Raw genomic sequence first — 27,858 nt, 5'->3', positions numbered from 1 at the left:
GAAGGACAAGAAGGAAGAAGTTGGGCAAAGATCTAAAAGAAGGGCTTTCCAGGCAAAGCAACATAAGCAAAGCCTTACAGTGGAAATGACCTGGACAAGTTTAAGAAACAGACGAAAGAGCCAGGGTGGTTGGAGCAATACGGTGATGGGGAGAGCAGTGAGAGAAGTGACGGGGCCGTGCAGAGAACGTCAGCTTTTATTCTGAGTGATGTAGGGAGCACCTGGAAAAGTGTCCGCCGGGAAGTGACAAGGAGGACCTTTCATTTACCAAGATCCCCCAGGCTGCCATGAGGTGAAAGGATCACGTCCCTTCCCAGTGAACGTGGAAGGTGGTTTCATGTCTTCCTGGGCTTCTTCAGAAGTGAGCATGTGGCCCAGCAACACCCCAGTTACCGCCCGCAGTGGGCAAATATTTCCAATCAGTATCAGGAACTATTTTTCTGAAGAGCAGCCAGTAAGTATGCAAAAGCAAAAAAGACTGATGACCACGATCACCCCCTCTGCTGGGAAAGAAAGTCCTGCCTGCTGGACACCGACCGGGGCAGGTTCGGGCAAAGGGAACGGCCCCAGCAGCCCCCTCGTCCGTCACCCTCGCCAGTCCCAAAGGGGCCTTCACCGGGTGTCAGGTTGCTGACATCAAACAAGAAAATGACCTCAGGAAAACATGCAGACCAGGGAGTTTAATTTTGGAACGAAGGTGCAGAATTTCTAAAACTTCACTTCTGTCATCACCATTAAGACAGGAAGTCTTATTTCTTTCATACATGGCCTTGACCATCAAAACCTAGATGATTTAGGAACCCGAACATTCCTAGAGGTCAGTTCTCTAATCTCTGTTATGGTTTGTAGTTTCATTTTATTACATATGCGAATTTATTAGGTTCGCGCTCCAATTTCCTTCCACAATTCTGTGTCACCCTCTTTCATCAAGTCACTTCAGGGACAGGGGTCTGTTCTGTTCGTGGAGAATGTATTTTGACGGGTTGTAGAAGCATCGCCAGAGCGCCTTATGTTTTATGAGAGCTGAAACATATTTGCATTGAATTTTCCTAGCAGATTTCTGTCAACTATTTAAGAGGACATATGGAGTTTCTTTTCTTACCTTTGAAAAGGGAAAAAAAAAAATACATGAAATCAGGGCATTTGGATAAATTTCCTTGCTTCCTCTGGTAGTTTGATGGAAGCATTTCTTAAAGCCAAGACAGCATCTGTAGTATGGGACAGAAAAGGAACGAGGAGACTGTGAAGTCTGGACCACACTCAGAGCAGATTTCTTACAGACCACATTCCTTTTCACTGAGTGTCCTTGCTGGCTCGATCCTAGGCAGGTTCAGGAAGGCTCAGAACCAGAGTTTGTCACTGGGGAGATCTCAAGCTCTGTAGTGTGGCTTGGTGGTTGGTGTGGCCAAATCAAGACGCTCATTCTGCGGGATGTCAACGCGGCCCTTCTGTCGCTGACCTATTGTTCACTGATCTGATTATTCAGTACGATTCAGTTCCACAGTCACTTCCTACAGACCATTGGGTCCTGGGAATTATGCGCGGAGGAGGTGGTGTGACAGGTGGGAAGGAGCGTGGGCTTCGGAGACCAAAGTCTCTGGGCTCAAATCCCAGTTCTGCATCTTCTTCTCTGAGCCACAGTTTCTTCATCTCTAGAGATGGAATTAAAACATCAACCGTGTCAGGTTGTTGTGAGGGCTAAATGTAATAATGAGAAGCCTGGAGTCCAAATGGCACCAGGTGGACCCACATTAGCTCTGAGTTGGCTGCCTTCTTTCTTCTTCTGTTCCCTCCTAGAGGGGTCTCGGGAGCAGCATTCAGCAGGGGAGACAGTGGGGCCCCACATGGGTTTGATGCAACATGAGCTCCTGAAGGGCTTTTCTACACTGCATGAGCGCCACCCCTTTGTGTTCAAACAGGTCCTCAGAAGAGCCCTGGTAAAGCTCTTCCCTGCGTTACCTGGGATGTCCACGGTCTCCTGTTGGCCCCCTGAGGAACGTTCATTCATCACAAGGCTAAAAGGAGAACAGGAGGGCCCCACACTTTCACCATTTTCTCCTTTTTTACCAACCCAGCTATGAAGGTTGTGTCCACCCCAACCCACTCGGGAGACTTGACAGCAAAAATGATAGATTCAAGGGGCGCCTGGGTGGCTCAGTCGGGTAAGCGACTGCCTTGGGCTCAGGTCATGATCCCGGAGTCCCAGGATCAAGGCCTGCGTCGGGCTCCCTGCTCAGCGGGGAGTCTGCTTCTCCCTCTGCTCCTCACCCTGCTCGTGCTCTCTCTCTCTCTCAAATAAATACCTTTTTTAAAAAAATGACAGATTCAAAATAAAGACTAAACGGATGACCTGAAACTTATTCCATCCTGGCCATTGGTAATCACAGTCTCTTGGGTGGTCAGAAAGGATCCTTGAAATATTATATTTTCCCTTATTCCAAGAGCCCGGTGAACCCTTCTTTCTCTGCTGGCATTGAAATCTCCTTACTGGTGTCAGTTTGTGCCAGCTCACTGGGCTCACTCGGCGGCTCACCCGGCTGGGCTTACAGCCCGTCCTGCTCCCCCCTCCCCACTCGGCAGCCACAACATGCTCTCAGCTCTCTTTCCAGAAAACCGCTCCTCACCCTTGTACTCCCCCGCAGCTGCTCCACCCCAGACCCCGGGGACCTTGAATTCCAGCTGCAGTAAGAGTTTCCGACGCTTTTCTCTGCCTCAGGTTCTCCCCAGCCCTCAATCTGTCCCTCCTCTGCCAGTCAGAACTGCCTTCCTAAAAACCTGAGCCTCTCAAGAGACCTGTGAGGAACCTGGGCTTCACCACCAGGCGGATCTGGGTGCAAAGCCGGCTCCTTCAGAGCAAACCCTTCTCTAAGGCTCAGCTCCTCATCTGGGAGATGTGATCATAGTACGTGCATCAGAGGGTGGTCAGGAGAGCTCAGGGAGGCAAGGCCAACGAGGTGCTCATCCCAGAGCTCGGCACGCGGTAAGTGCTGGGGAGATGCTCTGAGAGCCCGCAGTGGCGCCTCGTTGCTGGGAGCACAAAACTCAGACTCCTGAGCTTGGCATTCGGGGCGCTGCCCTGCCCCCATCTCCCTACTGTTTGTCATCCTCTGCACACCCCAGGCTGTGGTGGCGGTCCCCATGTCGTCACGCCTCCCGGACTGGTGTCCAAAGGACCCGCCTCATCTTTGCTGTTTCTTAACTTCTTTCTTGTGCTTCTGGACCAACCCCAAAGTCACAGAACGGTGGGGCCCCTGCGGATCTGCAGCCCATTGCTCACAGTGCAGGGTAGGGCCTGTCTTCTGCTACCTGCCATTGGTCTTCGTGTCCCTCTCCCCTCTGCTCTCTGAGGACAGGGACGATGGCTGACTCGCCTCTGCATGGAGTAGACTCTTCCTGAAGGCTTGCATTCAGTTAGTGATGATGGGAAATAGCAGATGATGTTGGAGGGCCTGGTTGATTCAGTTTCCCAGCTAGCGATGGCATCCCTTGTTTTTACTGCATATCAGTACGCACGATTCACTCTGCTCCCAGTCAAAGGGAAATACGGGTGTGTGTATGTCCCAGGATATGTGTGTGTGCCTGGCAGGGGCCTGGGGGGAGGGGGGTGTCTGTGTGTCCATGTCAGGTTGTCTACTGTCATTTCTTAGGACAGACCATTCTATACTCAGATATTACATTCTCCTTTTTTGATGTTAAGTTACCCCTTGTTTATGAAATTATGGCAGTGGTAGGTAATACTAGATCATAGTGGCTTTTTTTCTCTTTTTAAAATATTCTTTTTTAAAAAAGATTTTATTTATTTATTTGAGAGAGAGAGTGAGAGAGAGAGCACAAGCTGGGTGAAGGGCAGAGGGAGAAGCAGACTCCCCACTGAGCAGGGAGCCCGATGCCGGGCTCGAACCTGGGACTCCAGGATCATGACCTGAGCCTAAGGCAGATGCTTAACCGACTGAGCCACCCAGGCTCCCCTCTTTTTTAAAATATTCTTAGTTGGCAAGAAAAAAACTGGGAAATGAAGAGCAGTAAAGTTTAACTTTTTTTCAGTAAAGAACAGTAAAAAGCATTCTTCAAAACACCAAGTAGGCAAGCAAAGCTGTTTCGAGAGCATGGTATGTAATGGAAGGCATCTAAGTCACAGGCCGTCACCAGTAACAGGTCCGCCTAGAGGCAGTGGGGCAGGTGTATGTGTGTGTGGGCGGGGGGAGTATTGAGGAGGGGCCCACTGTGTGGACACTTGACACATGCTGTCTAATTTAATCTCCAAAGCCCTTTGAGCTAGCTGGTGTTATCTCTGTCACAGCGGAGGCTCAGAGAGGTTAAATCATTTGCCCAAAGTGTCCCAGACAGTGAAACCTGAATTTCCCAAGCCTCGTGGTCTGGGTATGCAATGAGGAGGTCACATTAGCATCAGTCCTGAGTAGGAAGCCACAGGGCCACGGCACCCACCGCCCCCCCACCATCTCTCTATAGCAGTTGGGGGAAGCTAGGAAGGCTTCTCCTAAGTGTGCATGGACAGCCCTGTCATAGGGGCCTGCTTGGGGCCTTCACAAATGTCTAGGGGGTGCAGCAATGTGTCCCAGAGGACAGGCCTCAGCAGGCCGCTGCTGCCCGCATGCCTTCTCACAGAGGACTCCAGAGCAGCCATATCAAGGCCAACTCACGACTTCCCTGTACCCAAGCATTGCTGCCCTCATGGGCCCTTTCCTCCATAAAACACACTTACAAATCACATTTTACAACTATGTTGATTTAGATTAATACATTATTGTGTATTAAAACATGTTCCTGAACCTAAGAGTTCTTTTTTTATCTTCTGATTTTAAAAGAAATTAAAACATTTGCATAGGCTCCTAAAAGAATGATGAGCCGTAGGCTCCATGCTTGCTGAGCTCAGCGGACAAGGAGGCCCTTTGTAAGACCCTGCCAGAGCGGGAGTCCCCTCACCACTGCCCACCTCTGTTTCATGGGTTGGCCCATGGACCTCAAAGCATACTGCCTGCTTCTGTATCTCACAAAAACCCTAGTGCCCAGGCCCCTTCGGCCTCTATCTGTTTAGCTTTTCTACTCTTGTTATAGGCATCGGAACACTTCCCAAGGTAGAGCTAGAAAAATTCTTCTTCTGCCCCAGACACCTGCACACATCATTTAACCCACAAAGCTTTTTTCCCACATTATATTCGATGAGATCATATCAAGACTTGTATCAAGTCAAATAAATAGACAGCCCAGGCCTCCGTCACAGCCCCAGTCCATCACACACAGCCAGACGTGGGGTCTGTTTTGGCCCAGCTGAGTCAGGCAGACACAGGGGTGCGCCTGGGTACAGCCGGGGCTGGAATCAGTCCTCTGGCATCCAGAGTGTTCCCTCTCTGGGAAGCCAGGCATTTCACGCGCTCCCGCTGTTCACATGTTGGCAAGCTTGGGATATTCTGGTAAGGAGCATTCCTGTCTATTCCAGCTTGAAATGAGTCTGCATTTCTTTGTCCAACACAAAGCTTTGAAATGAATGATGACGCCGGAAAAAAAAAATCTCAGGAGAGTTTGCAAGGATTGCTAATAAGCAAGTATATCTAGCAGTTAGGATAGAAATGGCCTTTTCTTTAGAATTCTATAGAACTCAGAATCTGCCAGTGGCAACACCTTGCATTCTGCATGTCTTTGGCAAACCGTTTATAAGGAAGAGTAAGGAAGAGGAATTTGTTCTGGCAACATGTTTTATATGAAGAGGGAGTGTATGGGCACAGGATGGAGAAAGGCTTTAAGGCTAAAGTTTGTGAGCAGTGAGGAAAAAGGAAAGAAGTCTTGCTGCTCTCTGCAGTCCCTAGAGAGAAAAGAGCGAGACAGCTGGGGTCTATGACTTGGGTACTGCCCTGCTCTTCTGCTTTCTTGGACCCATTGAAATGGCCACCATGGCAGGACCCCAGCCTCGGAGTGGTACATAACCTTCTGAAAGGTCTGCCTTGGTCTGGCTTTTGCTTACAGGCAGGCAGGAAACATGAGTCTTTGTTGAAGTTGCTTATTTTGATGCCTCTGGTGAGTGACCGAGGAAACCGGAGTGCTTCTCGTCACCTTCTATACCCCGAGTGTGGGCTGTTTGGGCCCGCCCCAGAGGTAGTGAGGTCAGCATTATGGATTTGACGTTCCACGTGGGGCTGGGACGCACACTGAACCCTAGAAGTGGACACTCGGGCTCTCAGCAGCAACCATCAGTGGTTGGGAGACCGAGACAGGTGGGTGTCTCAGAGCAAACAGATCCCATGGTGGCTCAACCACCGAAACCATGCTCCAGCTTCTCCAAGTCATATTGGCACACACCAAGCATTTAAAAAGGGAATCGGGCCGGTATCTGGCGCTTAATAAAATTTGTCATTTAATTTGTATGTCTTTGATCACTAGAAGGTTGAACTTGTTACTGCATGGCCATTTCCATCCTTATCCGTAGGACACTTGAGGCCACCCTTCCTGTTCTGTATAGTTGCCCCTAGGCTGTCTGCTAATGTCCACACTTTCACCTCTCCCTTATTTGATCCCACGAAACTGTCACATTGAATCCATCTTATAATTACTCTCTGGAGTACCGTCAGCTACCATTATAGCTCTCTTTGGGCTCTCAAATTGTGCTTTGTTTGTGCCATTCAGCTCGGCTCTGTGGGGCTGTAAGCAATAAAGCAGAAGGATCCTCTAGCTCTTCACTTCTCCCACACACAGGGCTTCCTGCCAGCAGCCTCGTCCACACCAGCTTTTCATCCGAACAAAACCCTGTCCGGTGCTAAATATAACTTTATTTAACATAATTGTACAAGGTGCTTTCTACTTTTAAATCTAGACTGGTCATGGAGCAGGGACATTTACATAACAAGTCGGTGTCAGCCCTGTAACAAATCTTCTGATTTCCTTTATTGGACCAGTGAGGAAACTAAGGAACAGTGAGGTTTGCAACCCTGCTCCTGTCATACGGCTACTTAAATCCCAGGTATCCCAACTTCCGGTAGGTGACTGTTCACTCCCACCCCCATGTCCAAGCGAACAGCCCAGTCCTTGGTCATGGGCAAGGAGCCTCTGATCCCCTGCAAAGCCTGCTGGATTGCGGTGTGTATTTCCCCATGGAGAGCTCACCCACCAGACTTGGGTGGGGAGTGCTCCCGCCATCTGGCTCACCAACCAGACAGAGATCTCGTCCAGTTTTCATATATATATATATATATATATATATTTTTTTTTTTTTTTTTTTTTTTTTTTTTTGCTACTTCCCCCAACTGGAGGCTAGTCAGTTCTGAAGTGGTCCAGAGCTTTTCCCAGACCACAGACCTTCCAGGTGAAGCTGTGGGGCTCTCCTCCCACCAGCTGCCAGGTACTGCCACATTCTGACTTAGTGGCAAATGCAGATGCCTTCAGGGGCCAGGGAAGTATGTCCCATGTCAAGTGGCTGGCGTAGGGCTAAAGGCATGCCATGAGGGCGGGGGCTTCATCAATTTTCCACTTCATCCCAGCACCTGGAGCAGATTCTGCACACCATAGACCACCCCCAATAAAATGCATAGAAGGAACAGTGTGGGGATTGCAGAGAATTGGCAAATGTGTGTTTCGTGAAAGGCATTCTTGTCAAAAAGCACACCTCTGGGCAATATTTGGCTTCCAGCTCGCAACCCCTATGGTTGAACAAACAAGGCTATTTATGGATAGAATGAACAATGACCGCCAAGCAACAGGGATGCCCAGCTTATCACTTTGATGTGTTCAGTTGGAGTCAGGACATAGGACCTTTTTCAGCACCTCTTAAATCCTTTCCATTAATAACCCTGACCCTTTAATGACCCTGTCCTAATTGGAGACATGTGCAACTTTTCACACTTTCCCTTCTACTGTGCTGTGGTCTTTTTCTGAGTCTCTTAGTCACATGTCTTTCTTTTCAAAAAATGTACAAAGAACACCCTTTTTACCAAATAAGGGGCAGAGTTTCTAAACACAAACTTACATCCTGAGAGAATGATGACAAATCTGCTTTCATTCATACAACGTCACTTTTTCTGAAATGGACATAAGCAAATAGTGGCAGCTGTTTTGTGCCAAAATGACTTTGCGCCCAATCCGTCTTCACAATCCCAGTTCGTCTTCACGATCCCACTCTGTCTTCACAATCCCAGTCCGTCTTCACAATCCACCAGAGCAACCACAGAGTCCTGGAGAGCAGGGGACAGCCCCTGAAAGTTTCTCCTCAGGTGAAGCGTTGACCCTGGCTGTTCCCAGTGACACTGACCTTATTCCACTGGGTCTGTGTCACCGTCCTTCCATCCCATTCTGCCGACACCCCAGACCCAATTGTCTGGGTTTGTAGCAAAGTCCCTTGAACCAAAAGGAGTGTGGTTCTTGGGTCAGTCAAGCAGCTGTTGTGGAGTAGACAGGCTGGATGGGGAGCCCTCTGAGCACACGTGCCCTAACCCTACAAAGGGTTGACAGATACAACACCATGTGCCTCAGCGTGGAAGCCCAGAGCCAGCTTCTAGACTGTGGACTCAGCCTTTGACTTGTCACTTAAACACATCGATTCCCTAGTGAATTGGGAAGGGTATCAAAAGCATCCTCTAGCAAGTAGAATCTACTTGGAGGAAAAGACTGCAAAATCAAGCCATAGCCATCATTAATATTTTGGCCAGGATATATGAGTGAGAAAGGTACCTTAGAAGGTTCCAAAGGCATTAAAACTGGTAAATGGTAAACACACACACACACACACTGGTAAATGGTAAACACACACACACACACACACACACACACACACACCCTGGTCGGCAATAGGCAATATTTGGCTTCCAGTTTACAAACCCTTTGATAGGATAAATAAACTTGGTTCTAGATAGAAACCATTGCCATCCAGAAACATTGAACTCCAGCTTATTGCTTATGTTCTATATCCCAATGAACTCAAAGATGCAGATAATTTTTTGTGGTTGCAATGCCTCTCTCCATCAATGACCTTGGCCCAGATCTGAACTGATTGTAATTTTCAGCCCTGAATGTAAAAGCTTGTGTCAGTGAGGAATATGTTCAGCTACAAATAACAGAAAATCTGGCGAACAGTGGCTTCAATGGTAGGGGACTATTTTTCTCATGTAACAAGATGTTCAGAGGCAAGGGGTGACTCACGGCGGTTCAGCTGATCTGCGGCTGTCTGGGCCAGGCTCTTTCAGGCTTTCTGACCCACCTTACTCAGCATTTTGGTATTCGTCACAACTGCACACCTGTGATCAAGGCAGACAGGAGTGGGGAAGGAGAGCATCAGCTGGATCTATTCACCTGGTTAGGAAAACAAAAGCTTTCATCAAGACCTCTGGGCAGGCTTTCCTGTGAGGCTCACTGGTCAGAACTGTGTCACATGACTGCCCTGGCAGTGAAGCAGGAGGGAAATAGAGTGTTTCTCCTTTCAGCCTCTATGGTCAAGCAGAGCAAAGGGAGAATGGGCTTGAGAACAGGTGTGTGGGAGCTAAACACACAGGGGCTACTGACACACTGCAGGGAATCTTCCAACAGACTCACTGTACAGAAGACGAAGCTGAGTTCCAGAAGTACACAGTAACTGGGTCAAGATCCCATCATTAAATGAAGTTAGAGCCAGATCTAGAACCCAGGTCTCATAATGCCCAGTCCAGGAAGCTCCCTACTGGACCAGCCATGGATGTAGTCTGACAAAGTCTGTGACTGAAGCTCTGTTGAGGAAGTAGAATATCATCCAGAAAATGAGGTGTGGCTATAAAACCAGCAGCAGTGGGCAGGAGATGGAGTAGCCTCCCCTTGAGGTCTCCTTCCCTGGAGGGGAAGGACAGTGAAGGGACAGAATCAAATAATTCAGTGTGAGTCACAGAAGCTAGGCCACGTCAAATCAGGCCTCCTCCAGATGCTCCTGCTGGGTAGATTTTTTAGCTTCTTGTTCCTTTGGCACATCGATGTTCGTGTGTGTTATAATGGAATCAGTCTCATGATGAGCACCATGATGATGCAGAATTTCCATGTCAGTGTTAATGTGCTGTTCTTGTCTTCTGTCCCCTTCTGTTATTGGACCAAACAGAAGTATTCTGCTGTTTCTCTCTGCAACATCTCCACAGAAGTCCTGAAAGTCATCAATGCCACAGAGGAGCTGATAGCAGAGTCCACAGGGCCCTGGGAGTTCTTACCTATCCCTCCCGACAGAGAGAAGGGGACGTTTCCTCTCGGGACAGACCAAGCAAGACTGGATGAGCAGCTGACTTCTCTGGAAGAAAACGTAAGACAGTGGGGATGTTCCCTGTCTAGGGCAAGCAGGTGCAAAGAAGAAACCGATGAAGGTGTAACCCATCACGAACAGTGCAAGGACCATACACACCACCACCACAGCCGATATATTCTCAGGGAGGGGCTCGGGCTGGGTTCTCCAGAAGCAGACCCTGAAGTGAGGGTTTGCCTGCAAGTGATTTCTTAGGGAAGTGCTCCCCCGGGGAGGCTGGTCAGGGAATGGGGAAAGACAGGGGGAAGGGAAGAAGTCAAGTGAAGGTGTGACCTTTTTTTTTTTTTTTTTAAAGATTTTATCTATCCATTTGACACAGAGAGGGGCGGAGGAACGCACAAGCAGGGGGAGAGGCAGAGGGAGAGGGAGAAGCAGGCTCCCTGCTGAGCAGGGAGCCCAACACCGGGCTCAATCCCAGGAGCCTGGGATCATGACCTGAGCTGAAGGCAGACGCTTAACTGACTGAGCCACTCAGGGGCCCCAACAAAGGTGTGACCTCAGACAAAGAGTATCTTTGACCTGATCCTGCAGGAAGCTCTGGGGTATCAGTTGCATCTCAGGGTTGTCCTGACCTGAGGCAAAGGAACTGGCCTTTCCTACAGCCAGCAGACTCTTCCGTCTCTACAAGCAAGCGAAGTGTCTACAGGATCCCCAGGCAGTCCTCTGTACAGCTGAGCCTGGGAACGAAAGCACACTGAGGGGTGGGAGATGCAGGAACTGTATCCCGTGGGGATCCAGGTGGAACACTGCCACAGGGAAAGGGGGTGGTTGCCAACAGAATGTAGGTCACAAATGGTCTACCCTGCTTCCAGACTTGTGTGCTCGTAGTGGATTTTTCTAGCCTGACTTGGGAGGACAGAAAGGAGGTACCAGATTCTTACATATCAATATCCACACTCATTGTTGAGTGTTTTAATAAATTCCTGATGAGAATTTTCCAACACTGCAGACTAGGGGGTGACACAGAGATTGGGACATTAGCCACTCGGGCCATAGTCACTGTCACCAGGGGGCATAGTTCTGCCCACGGAAGTGATATCAAATCAGGGGGTTCCATCTTTCCAGAGCCAGCAGAATCAACCCTGATTGTGGGATGCTGTCATGAACACAGTTCTCAGAAATCAGGAACTGTTAGTAGAGGCAATTCTTGCAAAAAGTTGAAACAACAACAAATCAAAAACGACTCAAGGCTTAAAAAAAAATGCCAGTTGTTGCTTTATCTTAAAAGTTAAAGACTCTCTCCCTTGGGATTCCCATAAAACCTAAGTAGAGGTCTATCTGCTCCTTACCTCATTTTGCTGCCCTTTCTGTCCACTCATCTGTCCCCATTAGATTGGCACCGTTGACATTTTGGGTTCGATAATTCTTTGTTGTGGGGGGTGAAGGATGTTCAGCAGCATCCCTGACCTCTGCCCATGAGATGCCAGTGACATCAAAATGTGACAGTCAGGGAGCCTGGGTGGCTCAGTCGGTTTGGTGTCTGCCTTCGGCTCAGGTCACGATCCCAGAGTCCTGGGATCAAGTCCCACGGTGGGCTCCCAGCTTTGGGGGGAGTCTGCTTCTCCCTCTGCTCCTCCTCCCACTCGTTCTCTCAATCTCTCTCTCAAATAAATAAATTCTTTAAAAGAAAAGAAAATGTTTAAAAAAATGTGACAGTCAAAATGTGTCCAGATGTTGTCAAATATTGGAGGGGGGAGATGCAGGGAGGCAGGAACCCAGTCACCCCCAGATTAAGAATCAGATGTATGAATCCCTGCAGAACACGGTCTTTCACATGAGTAGCCCCAGCCCTTGCCCAGAGCTTGACAAAGAGGTGCTCGAAGAATGTTTACCTGATATATGATTCAGATGAATGAAGTCCTTTACTTAGGAAGAAATGTTTTATTGCTCATGTAGAGGGTCTCTGTTCTTTAAAGATGTCTACAATACAGTTCTTTCAGTGCTGATAGTCCTAAAATGGCCTTAATCCTGGACACACAGAATGGAAAAAGTTAAAGTCAAGATATGGTTCACCAGGAAAGGAGTGTTTTTGTTTTACCAAGTAATTGTATTTAAAAAAAAAACAACATACAGTATGTGAAATACTCACATTAAGTGGGTTCCCAGGGCACACTTAAAGCAAAGACAACATGCCTTTTTTTCCTGCAAGGGGCATGTTGAAAAATGCAATAGCTTTGTGGGCAGTTTTCATTTTGTAAGATCCTTTTATTATCCACTACGTTTCTTTCCTTGGGTTCCTTAACATTTTCAGGTCGAAACACATCCACTTACCCGCTGATGTGAGATGTCAGAAACCCCAGCAGAGACCTGCGCTCTAAGGAGGGGGGGCGGTTATAATTCCCTGTTCCCGGTCAGGCCTGGGAGATGCCTAGCCTGATCCCCAAAGAGTTAACTGCTTCTTCCCCTTCTTCCCCTTCCCCCCCTTCCAGCTTTTCAAATTGCACCTCGGAGGAGACTCCATCTACGTTCCTTTGAATTCTAGGGGTTTTGAGTCAGAGAAGGGATGACTCTTCTCTTTGTCTCCTTCCAGATAAAGATCACAGAGCCCTGGCGCTGGTTTTGCTCTGCGGTTTCCAGGATGGAATTCAGCTGAGCAGCCCAGGGGCGGGGCTGATTCTTAAACTGGCCTCTGGGTGCAGCTGGTTTAATTAAACCGGGGTTTTTTGTCTGTCTGTGTTCTAAAGGGCTCTCCGTTTTTCTCTGCTGCCTTGCTCCTTTGTGCCGAGGAGCAGGGAATGTCAGAAATAGAAACGGAGATACTTATTCTCACCTTCTGAACAGTGGGTACCACAGAGTTTCAGGAAGGCACTATTCCCTGAGGTGTGGGTATGGTTCAGGGATGCTGTAGCACCCAGAGAGTGGCACTCGGGGTTGGGGGGGTGGGGGAGAGTGGTCCCCACCCCTGGACAGTGTAATCCATGGAGAGCGGGAGCCTGGAGGAGCGCCCCCTAGTGGGAGCAGTCACCGTGCAGCCCGCACAGGGAGAGAGCGGGGCAGGGAGACTCACTTCCCTCTCCTCCTGCCTTTGATCCCCTACTGGTTGTCTCCCATTGGCCAAACCCATCCCAGCCAGCAAGGGAGCCTGGGTGATGAGGTTCAGACAGGTCAGCCTCACAGAGAACAGGGCGGGGCAGAGGAGGGTGGAAGATGGATCTAGGGATCAAGAGAACCACTGGCAGACCATTCTCAGACCCGTGGTGTGAAGAGTAGGGACCCACAGAGGCCACCTTGTGGATTTATGCAGGGTTATGAGTGGGAGGGATGAGTCGGCTCCCTCACACCCCCACCACCCCCATCGGAGGACCTTCCTCCTTCTCTTCTTTGCTAAATGACCGACAGCCTGGGGCACCCCGTAATTCCCAGTACAGAGGTAGTGCAGGGACAGCCCCAACTTCCCTTTTAGCATTGCCCTGTAACTTTTGGCAACACCAAATCCCATGGTGTCTATGGTGGCAGCAGACACAGTAGAACTGCCCCATGAGGGAGCCCAGCTCTGCCACAGAATCTGGGAGCAGGCAGAGGATGTTGGTCCTCCTTCTCAAGGCTCTCGGCACCCCCGTGGCACAGGAGAGGACGTGGAGATGGGCTACTTCAGTGGCCCTCTGCCTTCAAGAGCAAGCAAAGAAATGCTATATTACTGTCTAGATGTGGTCCTCCAAAATGTGTTTCATAGAAGGCAAGTCCGACAGGGATGCTATCAAATCAAATCAGTTTCAGCACTCTGTATAGTCTTTCTAGGAAAACTGAGAGACGTGTTAGCACATTAAAGACTCTGAGAAGTCCTGCAGCGAAGAAATCTGTTTAATTCTCTTTACCCTAAAGGCTTTGACCACAAAGTCCTTCCTTAATGAAACACCTGTTCTAGTCCCTTGAACCACTTTGAGGAAGGTGAGTTGAACCAGGAGCCAGTCCATGGGGTCCTGGGCATCAGTGGCTGGAGCTTGGAGAAGACCTAACTTACACAGACATGGTAGCCATGGTTCTCGCCAAAAGGGGCCTTTACTCAGCCAGCAATTCCAGGTTAATGGTTTTCAAATGGATTGTGTTTTAAGACTAGAATAACATTCCATTATTATAGCGTGTTAACTTGTGTTATTTCACCCCCAGCAACAGAACCAACGTCAGGTTGATCTATAACCACAATAACTCGAGTACCATTAGGTCAGAGTTTCAAATGTAAAAGGTCATAACAGTGCAAGCAAGATTAAGTATCAGGGCATCACAGGGCAGGATGGATAAAGTCATGGGATCTGACATCAGCCCCCAGGAGCTCAAATCCCAACTCCATCACTTCCCAGCTTCGCGGGCTGGGGAAGTCACTCACCCTCCAGGACCTAACGTTCTCCTCTTTAAGATGGTGATGATAGTAGCACCCACCTCAGGGATTGCCACGAGCAAGGGAAACTTCCCTTCCCCCCTCGTGCCAGGAAAGCAGGCTTTCAGGGAACACAGAGTAAAAGATGAACATTCTGGCCTTGCTGAGGGCTTGGAACTAGTTCATATTGCTTTGATTTGGCAGAGAAAGCAAAGAACATTAGCAGATGACTACGTTGAAGACAAAACAAGAGACTATTAAGATGACACAGCTGTATGATGTAATGATGTTGAGTTTTGTGTGTTCTGGGAAAATCAAGGTTCCTGAGACCAAAGTTATGACAAGTTTTGTTTAACCCCATTGCCCCACTCACTGAGATTATTCATTTCGGTTACATAATCATTCCAAATTTTGTTTCATTGTGCAACCCTGTAAGTCTATATTTTAAATTATCTTATCAAAATACATTTTTTATCGTCTCTCCTTGTCTCTCCCTCCCTCTCTCCTTCCTCAATTTTCTTCCCCTCTGAAGAGACGTTTTCAACATCAAAACTTTTAAGACACAAATTTTTAATGTTTTCTCCCCTCAAATAGCTTTGAAATATCCATCATTTCCTTCGTGTGACAAACAACTAAGAAGCGTATCTTGTTTTCAAGACAAAGAATAAATGTCTTACATTAACTGTGAGGATCTTTTAGAAACAGAAGTTCTCTGATCCTTGCATATGGCAAAGAAGGACAAAACTAAGGGCCGACTGAACTATGGCAGTTGTCAGCGGACATTGGCTTCGAGGACCCTGCTCTGACTGACGAATCACTTAACATGGCGTCCCCTGTGTCAGTCACCGCGGGAAGCTCCCCCAGCCCAGTTCATCGTGCCTGGCGAGGCACAAATGCACATTCATCAAACCTGCCGCTGCCTTTGCTCCACTTTGAAATGTTTTGTAAAATTGCCAGTTTTTATGCAGATGCGTGAATCAGGCCAAGGAACTGACAGGGTAGGAGCACCTCAGCGTTCTTCCCCTCCTCAAAAACACTCGGCATCGCTCAGTACAAAACACTTGGCATGACTTGTGTGCACAAGCTCTTGGCTTATCCTAACAGTTTTATTTTTAACTCAAGTTAAAAGAGCGTGTGTGACCGTGTGTTTTCATTCAGATCGACTCTAAATTGCTGTGATTACATGTTTAGAGCTTTACATATGTTGATTAAATTTCAAAAACCTCTCGTTAAGTAATTAGCTTCTTTGGATCAATCTCGTTCCGTGTAGTTGGTTGTTGCATCACATTACTATTTAGGCTGAAGGACATTTGTTTCGCTCACCCTGGCCGGCATCCCTCAGTCTGAATTATTGCAACGATTGTACCTACTGCTTGCCCCCTTTTACGGCAATCACCTTATAAACTCATGAGTCAAATTTTTCTGCCTTTAATTTTTCCTCAGATTATTCCCTTTATCTGATTTTCTCTTCAACTTTCAAAGGCTCTTAAAAAACTGTCTTGTTTCTTTCAACATTGCACAATTTTCTAAGACATAAACTGTTTTCCTACTACACGTTGCAGGTTCATCTTAACGCTCTTAACCTGCTTCAGGCAAGCCGAAGGTCATCAATCAGAGATAATTCACTCAAAATGTGTCATTGTTTTAAATTAATTTTATCTCTTTTATGCTTTCTGGATTTTTTTCAGTTGCCAAATGCCAACCAAGATTTTTCTTGGAAAAATCACATCATGAGTTTTTCTTTGTCTTCTGTCTTGGCACTATGGTTGTTACAGTCACTGGACAAATTTGCAATTTATGTAGCTGACGCCACGTCCTTTGGACGATTTTATCATATTTTCAAGACTTAGAAGTTGCTTTTTCAGGGCGCCTGGGTGGCTCAGTCGTTAAGCGTCTGCCTTCGGCTCAGGTCATGATCCTAGGGTCCTGGGATTGAGCCCCACATCGGGCTCCCTGCTCAGCGGGAACCTTGCTTCTCCCTCTGCCACTCCCCCTGCTTGTGTTCCCTCTATCGCTCTCTCTCTGTCAAATAAATAAATAAAATCTTTAAAAAAAAAAAAGAAGTTGCTTTTTCTTGCAGGAAAGTTTGGGGGGGTAGGTGTGGTTGACAGTGAGGGGGTGGTAAGACCTCATGCTACCATTTCAGTGTGAAGAATGTTTATAAATGGGGCATCCCCTGACTTTTCCCCCAGTGCTGAGCCTGGTTCTCTGTCACTGCCCTGAATTACCAGGGTGCCCTGAAAGGAACCCCCACCCCCGGTCCCGGTTCCAAACCCTGAGCTCAGAAGCTGCACCTCCTCTGCAGGTGTACCTGGCGGCAGGCACCGTGTATGGACTGGAAGGCCAGCTGAATGAACTGGAGGGTGCCGCCCGCTGCATCCACAGTGGCACCGATGAGACCGAACTGGCAGACCTGGAGGACCAGGTGGCCACGGCAGCAGCCCAGGTCCACCATGCTGAGCTCCAGGTAAGAACTCCCTCTCTGCCCAGATGGAGCACCATCATGAAAGGGGAGAGGGCACCCCATCTTCCACAAGAATGATTGCAGAGCCTTTCTATCAGTTCTCTAGCATGCTTGCACGGTCCTTTTGGGTGGGTTCCACCAAACCCTCCTTTTTAAAAATGACAGCCTTGATAATATATCAGATTTCTCTTTAAACCTATGACACCTTCCTCTTGGACAAAATCCCTGACCCACAGGTGGGTCTCCTGGCCAAATAGGTCCCCATTCCATCCCAAGACCATCCTTCCCTAACCTTGATCACATGGTTGATGACTTACTTGATGCCAGTTTCCCCCTCTATACACTAAAAGCCCCATGAGGACAAGACTACAGCTGCCTAGCTTAGCACAGTAACTCCAGTGCCTACCGTAATACCAGACATGGGTTTGGCACTCAATAAAAATGGGGTGAATAAATGAATGAAATTGAAAGTGTGGATTTCTCAGACCAATATTTTGCATGATTTAGATATGGCCGATTCAGAACTGAAATGATGTTATTTGTAATTTTGTGAAGACACTAGTTTGAAGCTTACATGGGTATTCCCATGGCCTCTGACTCTGGATCGGAATGGACTGTGGACTAAGTCGCTGATTCTCAGACTGGGGTCCATGAGACATGCTGGTCTCTATGGTATACGCTCAGTATAGACCTCTGGTTCAGTGATATTTCTATAGACCTTGCATCTTAAAACTGCATCCTAGGGGACCTGGGGTCAATGGAAACCACCTATGGATAGAGAAGATGATGATCTCATCATCATCAGAAGATTATTTTTTAAATAAATATTTTTGTTTTAGAGAGTCAAAAATCCCTACCACTACCGGCAGCATCAAGCACTCTAGAGAATGGGAGGGCGCCCATTCTCCACCCTGTGGATGAGTTAATGCAGCATGCTAGGAATGGTCTCATTGCACATAGCCCTGTCGACTATTCATTATCAGCAAGAATGGCTGAAGACCATCTCTCCTCAAATACGAATTATTTTCCAGAAATGGAATGTTGGTTTCCACCCAACATTTAATCAATATATGATCAAAATTATATACAGTAGAATCAAATCCCATTTGTTTTCTGGGGGTATACTTTGCGGCAAATACTTCTTGAGTGGTTTAGCAGGAAGTAATATCATTTATGGGTGTTTGGCAGGGTTTTACTGGATAGTTATTCCTGCTCTAGATATTTCTAGTCTTAAATTATTGGAGCCATGTTTTATGGCAGAAAATCCTGGAGTCCAAAATGCCCATGTTCTATGTGTTTGAATGTGCCTAGTCTTTATACATTTTTAAATATGACAGTAATGTGATCAATAATGCCTAGTGTTCAGTGAGCCTTACTTGGTGCCACGAGTTGTACTCGACACCTGACCTCATTATTGTAATTAATCCTTTCAGCAACTCCATAACATAGCTACTGTTATCTTCCCCTTTTATTTCTAGGGAACCTGAGGCTCAGGGAGGTTAAACCACTTGCCAAGGTCAGATCTCTAAAGAGTGATGAAGCCAGGACTTGAACCTGTCTTTCTGACCTCACAGCCACAATCTTCACCAGTCTGTGCTGTGTGGTTTTCTGAGAAATGTGCTCGTCCTGCCATCAGACACATATCCACTTGCAAATTGTAGTCCTTCATTTGCAAGGGAGGTTGTCAACATTGCCTTCAGTTTTATGGATCTTCACAACGTGGGAATCCTCAGTACCATGGAGACTCCCCTTACTGCCTTCCTGCCACCAGAGAATGAAGCCTCATGCTCCCTGTTGTCTGTTTCATCCCAAGTTGTCCCCACTGAGGAGGGTAGATACGCTAAACTTGTTCTTGGATTAGGTCAGACTCTAGGGATCCTCTCACCTTGGAGTTTACCCTTGGCACAGGATTGCCCGGTGCTTTGGGAGACTGCAGCATGAGCCACGGGGAGGGGGGTGTGCTGCTGTGCTGTCCACTGTCTCGTGCAACATCATCTCTGTGAGCTTCCTGGGGAAGGTCTCTCTTAACTCTCAGTATCAGGAAAAGCTCCTCTTCTGAGCACTGGGTCTTTGTCTTGTGGACATAGAATCCTACACTGATCCCTTTGCTTTGGCTCCCAGGAAACTCAGAGCTGAATTAGTCATCCCCTCTAGCAAGTGTAAGGATCACTGGGTATGCAGTCTTAGGAATGAAGTGGAACATAACTAGGTAGATAAAAGAGAGAGAGAGAGCAAAATGTAGGCAAAATCAGCCCTCAGTAGCCTTCTTTCCTCTTTCTCTGGCCTTTGCCCTAGGAACTAAAACTCAAAAACTTAACCCCTTCTTATTCCAGAGCCTGCCAGTCAGCAAATCAGGAGGCGAGCAGCTTGCTCTCCCAGTGACCTCTCTCTCAGGGCCTGCCAAGCAAGGCCCTCCATCGAAAATGCTTCCAGGAAAGAACATGGGCATCTAATCCACACCAGCTGCACATGACTGATAAAAGTTTAGCCTGCAACCTTTCTCAGGGGCCTGTTCAGGTTACTGGTCTATAAGCCAAAGAAATGTAGCTTTCAATATGAAATGTGAGGAGTCAGAACAAGAAGGCATCTGGGGGCCAGGGAGGGGCAGGGGCTGCACGGTGTCTCCCCTGGGAGCCGGCTGCTGGACAGCTTGGAGTATTTCACCAGTTGCCCCAGCCTTGGCCTCCACCCTCCTCCTCTTCCTCTTCTGACCAAGACTGCCTGCGCTTGGGGCGAGGGGAAGCAGCTCCCATATTCGGTGACCCTTCAGTCCTTCTCTCTGCACTTCTGTAACATCTGTCCCAATAGGCTTTGTCCGAAGACGTCCTCAGTAAATGACAGCAGAATTTGAATTTGTCCTGAGCAGCTCAAGAGAATGGAGGGGTAGGGGAAGTGGCAGAGACCTCAGGGGCCACACACACTGGCTGCTGGCCGACTTTCAGGTTCCCTGTCTGATGCCCTGGCAACACTCAGGCTGTGTCCAGAGATCACAGGACAGCTGTGATCCCCACCTCCTCCCTCCACTCTGCTAGCCTGTTCCTGCCTCTCCCCGTGTCCCCCATGCCAGGCCTTTGCAGATCCTCTTAGAATGTGGCAGTGTGGCAAGAGCATGAGGACTGGCAGGAATTCGGAGCTCTGCCCCGACCAGCTGTGAAACGTTGGCTATGTTACTTATCCCTCTGAGCCACAGATTCCTCATCTATAGAACCAAGAGAATGGTACCTATGTCATAGGTTTATGAATGAGTTCACGTATTTAAAATGCTTAGCATGGTGATAGCACATATTAATTAATTTCTAAGAGCAGGGACTATGTCTTCTTCATCCCTGGGGACATGGATGGGTTAGGGTTCTTTCTGGGCACTGACTGGGCTCTTGCTCTCTGAATCTGCCTTAAGACTCTTGAAAAGTAATCTGAACTCTCTCTGATCTTCTGATGTTATAGTCGAGGAAACTGATGCCCAGAGAGAAAAGAGAGTTTCTCAAGGCACTTGTCCTTTTAATGAAAGAAATGGACTTGAACCAGGGACTGCTTGGCCTCCCTCCTAAGAGCTGGTGCTGTGGTTTTGGTTCATGGAGTCACGGAAGAACAAAGAAGGACCTATAAATCATACTTGCCTTTCAAGGCTCGCATCAAGTGTGGCCCACTCTGGAAGCCTTCCTGATCACCTCCCTCCCCTCTCCCCACCATGCTGGGCTGGGGTTCCCATCATGCCGCGGGCTTCCACTTATCTCTAGAGATATATCCCTGACAAGGGTGTTGATATACTCTAGAGCTATCAAACTAGACATTTAAATTTACAAAGGAAGGCCTGTGTTTCATTTTCTTACTACAGCACTAGATAGAGAAGGGCTTGGTAGAAGTTGAACAAATGAGGGGCACCTGGCTGGCTCAGCCGGTGGAGCATGCGACTCTTGATCTCGGGGTTGTGAGTTTGAGCCCCACATTGAGTGTAGAAATTACTTAAAAAAATAAAATGTTTTAAAAAAAAAGAAGTTGAATGAATGAATGAACGAGCATACATCAAAGCAGATTTGTTCATTATAGATTCCTGTCACTTTTAACAAAGATTCCCCCCACCTGTGCTTTTCCCCTACTGATTCTTTCTGTTGCATTAAGATCTCTGATATCGAGAGCCGGATTTCAGCCCTGACCATTGCAGGATTAAACATAGCACCGTGTGTGCGCCTCACAAGAAAACGAGATCAGAAGCAAAGGAACCAGGTGCGTTTGTCCCTCACTTCCTCTGTTGGAATATTGCACGACCTGGAAAATTTAGAAGATAAAATATCTTTGGCTTTGCGAAGGTGTGTTGACTGCTGTGTTCTGTTTGTAGGTACAAACCATAGACACATCAAGGCAGCAGAGGAGGAAACTGCCTGCCCCACCAGTAAAAGGTGTGCTTACAGTAAAACCACAGAGCTACCAAAGAATTAAGCCTGACTTATTTACTTTGAGTGACTCAGTGATTTGAGTTTGAGGATCAGACCCAATGGGGAGTTCTCACCCAGAAGTGCTCTTGTGAAGAATTTTATCTTGAATCCCCCTAAGAAGCAGACCCCAGGACAAGGATGGGATTTGGGAAGTGATTCCAAGAAACACTGGTAGGAGAAGCGAGAAATGATTCAGGGAAGGAAATTAAGTCAATGCAGTGCAATTTAATTCGTAGTTTATTTCTCTGGGCAAATGAGGCTAAATCCTGCCTGAGGACTTCAGGGAGATAGTATCGACTGCACCTCAGAGTTTCCCGCCCAAAGAATAGGAAGATGAGGATTTCAACTCTCAGCTATCATCCCCTGACATGTACTGGGGGGAGGCATTAATTCCCTGGTACTTCTGCCCCACCCCGTGCATGAGCCGAGAGAGAGTGACGGTGCTTGCAGAAGCATGCTGTTGGAAGGTGCTGGATGCCAGAATGTGTGGTGATGTCAGGGAAATGTGGACAGGGCACCAGAGGCATCTAACACAATGAGCAACCCACACGGGATTCCAGCGATGCTGGTGTTGTCCTCCTCCTCCACTGGGCGTTTTCAACAATTTCCCTGGATTCAGGAGCCACAAATGATGGTACCAAACTAGGACTTTAGGTCTACAGATCAGAAGAGTAGACAGTCAGAAGATATGTTTGAGTCTTGGCTCCATCATTCTTTGTTCAGCATTTATTGAATCCATAAAACCCCATACAATTACAATGTATTACAGATCCGTGGTCCCTTATTTGAAACCCTTGGATAAGTATATGTTTCAAGAATGTCTTGGACATTAGAAAGGTAATATGGTACCTGTATAGTATAATTCCTAACAGCCCCCTCCCCGTGGTGTCTGGGGCAGCATCTGATAAACACATTAACAAGAGAATGTTTACTCTCAGTGGGATGGACAAGGATTTTAAATGGCCATATGTCAGTGTAAGTCAGGTTTTGCCATTGGACAGTTTGGGCCCTAAAGTTTTAAGGATTTACAACTTTTAGAGCCTTTTATATTCCAGAATCGCAAATAAGAATTTATGAACTATAGATGGGGCACCTGGGTGGCTCAGTCAGTTAGGCACCCGACTCTTGATCTCAACTCAAGTCTTGATCTCAGGGTCATGAATTCAAGCCCTGTATTGGGCTCCATGCTGGGCGTGGAGCCTACTTAAAAAAAAAAAAAAAAAAAAGAATTTATGAACTATGGTGGATTATCTCCAAGCTACCCTTTCCTGGAAAGCCATGAATGATTCTTGAATTTGTTTGGTGCATATCATAAAAATAAACACAAAATTAAAAGCTTCTGCAGTCAGACCTGTGGACTGGAATGAGATGCCAAATCTAGAACCAAAATCTGGGTCATGGGGACACCTGGTCTTTCTTCCTCAACACTCAGCCCAGCTTCTGGGTATCACTTATTTCCATTTGTTTCCTTTTAGCTGAAAACATGGAGGCATCTTCAGTGACCACCATGAAAACATTTAACCGCAACTTCGTTCTCCAAGGCTCCTCGACAAACAGGACTAATGAAAGGAAAAGCACCACCAAGGATTTGATGGTAAGTCAGCTGTGTCTCAATGCCCATCGCTTGCACTGTATATGGGGCCTCCATTCTGTAGCCCTTCTGTCCGCAGCTCCCCCATCAGAGCCCCAGGAAGCATCCTTCCTGCATGATCTCACAGTCTGTTAGTTGGGGACGTGGGGGGAGTACGGGGAACGGGGGGCGGAGGGCGGTGTGCAATGAGAAGTGATGAGCACCCTGCCTGGTATTGCTAACCTCTTTGATACGTGGATACATCCTCACAACTATATATCCAGTTCCTTGTAGGGTTTGATATGAGAGAACTAAAAATGCATACATAGGAATGTAAGGTCTGGTTGAGGTGTCAGAGTTTTTATCCTGTTTTTGATCCATATTCACTCTTCCTTAAATTTCTGGTTAGCCATTAATTACTTGTGTTCCTGAAAAAAAGTCAACAGCTGCCCCTAAATGCAGAGGAAGGAACAGGAGATAATTTGCACAAACTCTGGAGAGTCTGTAAAGAGGGCTAACAGATCGTTTGACCAAACACCTACCTATGCTAGGCGCTGCTTCTATGGGAAGGGCTAATCCAGCTACACTGCCTCAGTGGTACCATTATGCTGAGGGCAGACGGGGGGTGGGTGACAAGACTGAAGCAAGGGCAAGTTTACTCTGTTGCCTTTTACGCATCACCCATCCCTCCCTTCCCCTTCCTCCCCCTCATGGTCCCTGTCCCCTGAGTGCAGGAGCCCCAAGTAATGGCATAATGGTGGCCATGCCCTTTGGGGTTACCGAGTGGCAACAGCGCTGCCCATTGCTTTTTCTTCACTGCTCAGCCATGACCCCTGACCTTTTCAAGTCCAATTACTTTGCTCCGGGCTGTTACTTTAAAGAGCTAAAACGCTGCATTTATCGCACTTCAAAGGGCAGACCATTAGGGCCAGGGAAGGAATCTGTTATAAATAAGATCGTTATAAACATTACCTTTCAGAGAGAGAACAGAGATTAGTGGTCGCCAAGGGCTGTGGAGGGAGGGAGACACCACTTGGCGGGTAAGAGGGTAGGCTTTGAAACTGGATAGAGGTGGTGGCCAGGTGACATTGTGAGGGTAGTAAATGCCCCTGAATTGTTCGCTCTTTTTGGGGGGGGGGGGGTGGGGGCGGGGGGGGGGGCGGATCGAGTGTGGAGCAGTGACGGCGCACTCACTGTCTCCCCGCAGGAGCCCGCTCCGGAGTCGGCTGTGACGTATTAGCGCCCCGGGACTCCACTGCCAGTGACCCACTGCCTCCGGCCGTACACGACAGTGCCTTGACCCAACAGCCATCGAATACCGTACGGATTCCCACCCGAGGAGAGGGCCCGGGGGAGGCCACGGTGCGCCGCTGCCCAGGGCTGTCCCGATACCTCACCCAGAAAGCAGTCCCGGACTTGCGCACTGCGGTCCTGCCCGCGCTCTGCCTTAGGCTCGCAGGGGGATCCGAGACAGCCAGCCGCGCCGCGGGCTTCCAACAGCAGAGCGCCGTGTGCACAAGATGCATCTTTTCCCTGTCCGCTTTGCCACTCTCTGTTGTCTTTAAGATCTCTCTCTCTCTCTCTCTCTTTTTTTTTTTTTTTGGTCCCTCTGATTCAACTAGAAGTACGTGTCAACAGTTATTTGTCCAAAGGAAAACTATTGGGGGGTGGGGGGGCGGAAGGAAGGGAGATGGGTATTATCATTTAATTCACCATCAGTTCTTACTGATCTCTCACAAACATCTTTGTCCCCCAAGCGCTAAGGAAAAAAAGTGCAAATGCCCCGCGTAGTGAACCATCGGGACTGTCCCATTTGGAGAGCGTGCACCCGGGCGAGGATGCAGGTCTCCCTTTGGCCACCTCCTTCCCGGGAAGTCCCAACCCCCTCCCCCCCCCATCCCCCGGGCATAACCAGTCAACCAGTCATTCCCATCGCTTTGCCATCACAAGCCACGAAATGGAAAGCTCGGCCTCACCCACGCCATGTCCAGGTCTATCTGAAACAAGGGCTCATTGAGAGTTCAGGGCTCTTCCCTGGACTTACTGACAGTTTCCCCACTCTGAAGGGGAGGGGAGCTTGAGAAAGCCTCAACACTGACTTAACTTTAGGGCACTGTCCGGAATCCACATGATGCGGGTTAGCCAATGACCGCGCGTCCCCGTCTAATGGGGTTTAGGTAAATGGATCCTTGCAGACAATAACCACGTGAGAAAATTTATTTCCCAATAAATATTCAGCAAAAGAAGTAGAATGACCTTAAAGGTAAACCTGGTTAAAGAATCGCCTTGGGAAAACTTACAGGCATGAAAAAAGCAAGGATAAACTGAATTTAATGGACACAAGAGCTGACACGAGCTCCACGTTGGTGGTCTCAAATGCATGACTATGTAGAGTGTACGTATAAAGGCAAATGGAATGGAATTTCGCACAATGAATTGAGCATTTACAACCTTTCTTAAATCTGTCCCTGAGACATTCTGAATCTAAGGAAGCAAATGATGGGAGGCAAGTTTGACCGAAATTTATTAAGTGATTGCTTTCAGGGAGGCAATTCCTTCTACTTTTAATCATTAGAGCAACCCTCTTCGGTAGGTATCCCCATTTTTCAGATTTGGAAACGGAGGGGACCAGAGAGATTAGTTTGCTAAAGTCACACCTTGAAACTAAGTCTAATTGGAATGCCCCACAAAAGCCTCACTCCGTGTTTGTTTCAACTTCTACATTCTTTTGTTGCTACACACATTCCCAGACCTGATTTGCTGCTGAGATGTGCGTTATGATCCCTTCCTGATGGGGGTCTACCTATCTTCCAGTGATACTCCGTGCTGATGCTGTGTATGTGTTATCCCACAGAAATGACTCCTTTGAAATAAAGTAAGTCTTTGGCTTTTTGTTCTGTTGGTGTGACTCAAAGCAGACAAATACAAATTTTAAAAACACAACAAAAAAAGATCTGAGTTCCAAATAGAATGTTTTCTTTAAGAGGCATGAAAAGCAACTACTGTTGTGTTACAGTGTTAAAATACTCAGTTTTCTTTGACAAAAATGTGTACTGTGTAAGCCTTGCAAAAAACAAAAACAAAAAACAAAAAAAAAAGAAGAACCCTGCTCTATGGCATTTGAAATTTTATAAAGGTTTCCTTGTGCCAAATAAGTGCAAAGATTTAATTTACTATTAAAAACCATAAGCATATGTTATAGTTTCAGAAGAATTATTTTGTCATCAAGTGATTTTGATCTTCAGTGTCAATATATATTTTAGATTAATTTTTATAAATGAAAATATTTTAATGGTTTAAGAAAATGAGGACAATAAGACCATATCTTTGATGACTTCTGAAAGTTATGCTTGCCTTCATGTTATGTGCATATTGCCAAGAATTACTGTCAAGAGAAATGATAAAGAAGTAAAAGTCATTTATGAAAAATAATGTCTGTGGGTGTGTGGTTGTTTGGGTTGGGGAGGACTGGGAATGCAGAGGGGACAGGGAAAGAACGTTCAAAGCTACTGTTCAAAGCTACCGACATTCAAAGCTACTGTTGCCCCCACCCCCATTCTTTCCAGTTACACCACTTGCTTCTCCATTGTTCATTGTCCTGAGAGCAGAATTCCCCAGTATAAGACCAGCAGTTCTCAAAGCAGGGGGCAGGAGGGGAGCAGTGTGGGTTTATCCCTCAGGAGACCTTTCTGATTGTCATAACTTGGTGGGGGGTTGCTACTGGCATGTAGTGGATAGTGGCCGGGGATGCTGCTAAACATCCTAAAATGCATGGCCACCCACAACCGAGAATTATCTCACGCAAAATGTGAACAGTGCCAAGGCTGAGGACCCTGGGACCCTGGAGGTAAGCCTGCATATGGGTGGAGAGGCCCCTGCCAGTCTCTGCAGGGACGGGGTAGCTATGCAGGAAGCAGGACTGTGACTCTCCCAGAGTCTTTCACAGGTTCAGTGGCAACTGTGGCCTCTCTGAGGCTGGCCTGCCCAGACACTGGACGTTGCCATCCCCAAGGAGGAGTAGGAACTCTCCTCCGACCGGAAATGAATGAGAGAAGAATAACACGAATGGAAGCCACGGGCCTTCGCCACCTGGTGGCCTAATACGGTCGTATTCAAACTTGAGTGGGCATCAGAATCACCTGTTAAGACACAGATTCATGGGATTCACCCAGTCATCCCCAGCGCTCGGTCTACCTTTCTCTACATGACTATTCATGTGCCTGGCACAACAGTATTTGCTAAGCATTAAAAGCAAACAGGCTAACGTTTAGGTGGACAAGGCATTTCAGATGGGGGGAGGAAAACATCAGTAGGCCCATCTGAGGTCCTCTTCAGGCAGCATTTTCTGGCTGGAATTCCTGGTTTCTCCATCCTCCCTCCCCCCGGCCCCACCCCCACAGGATAGCCAGACATGTAAGGCAGTAAAGACAGTCCAGTCACGTTCTAGCGGCAGGAGCATTCCACCTCTCTAACCCAGAAGCCCCCAAAGCATTGCTGAGCAACCAATCTGCCTCATCAATCTGAATATTCAAGAGAACCTATTTGAGCCAACAATTTGAATATCAAGACTGAAGGGCAGCTATACTCTTAGAAAATTTACAGCTCTTCTTGCTTCTGGGGTAAATGGGAACAGTGTAGCCATGATATTTTCCCTTAAGAGATAAGTGCTTGATTTGCCATGACCAAAAAATAAATAAATAATAATGTGACCTAATAGTCAAAGCACTTGAAGGCTGCCAGAAAAAACTAGGCTCCACTCTTAAGACTTTCCATTTACTAGCTCTGTGGCCTATCGCCTTATATGTGAGATGGGTTATA

At 47.5% G+C, this 27,858-nt stretch overlaps 1 protein-coding gene across 4 annotated transcripts in view; it reads left to right on the top strand.

Moving 5' to 3' along the window:
* The window catches only part of MYRIP (myosin VIIA and Rab interacting protein), a 399,641-nt gene extending 373,169 nt beyond the window's left edge, over positions 1-26,472 (top strand). For all 4 annotated transcript variants that reach the window (XM_032408946.1, XM_032408947.1, XM_032408948.1 and 1 more), the window contains exons 12-17: positions 10,064-10,258; positions 16,879-17,040; positions 21,157-21,261; positions 21,374-21,434; positions 22,946-23,064; positions 24,248-26,472. In XM_032408946.1, the coding sequence (XP_032264837.1) occupies positions 10,064-10,258; positions 16,879-17,040; positions 21,157-21,261; positions 21,374-21,434; positions 22,946-23,064; positions 24,248-24,280 (675 nt within the window). In that variant the 3' untranslated portion in view covers positions 24,281-26,472. The remainder of the gene's footprint in view (positions 1-10,063; positions 10,259-16,878; positions 17,041-21,156; positions 21,262-21,373; positions 21,435-22,945; positions 23,065-24,247) is intronic.
* Positions 26,473-27,858: the final 1,386 nt, after the last annotated feature.

Source organism: Phoca vitulina, unplaced genomic scaffold (assembly GCF_004348235.1).
Source record: "Phoca vitulina isolate PV1807 unplaced genomic scaffold, GSC_HSeal_1.0 scaffold10, whole genome shotgun sequence".
NCBI lineage: Eukaryota > Metazoa > Chordata > Mammalia > Carnivora > Phocidae > Phoca > Phoca vitulina.
This window is presented reverse-complemented; position numbering and strand designations above follow the sequence as displayed.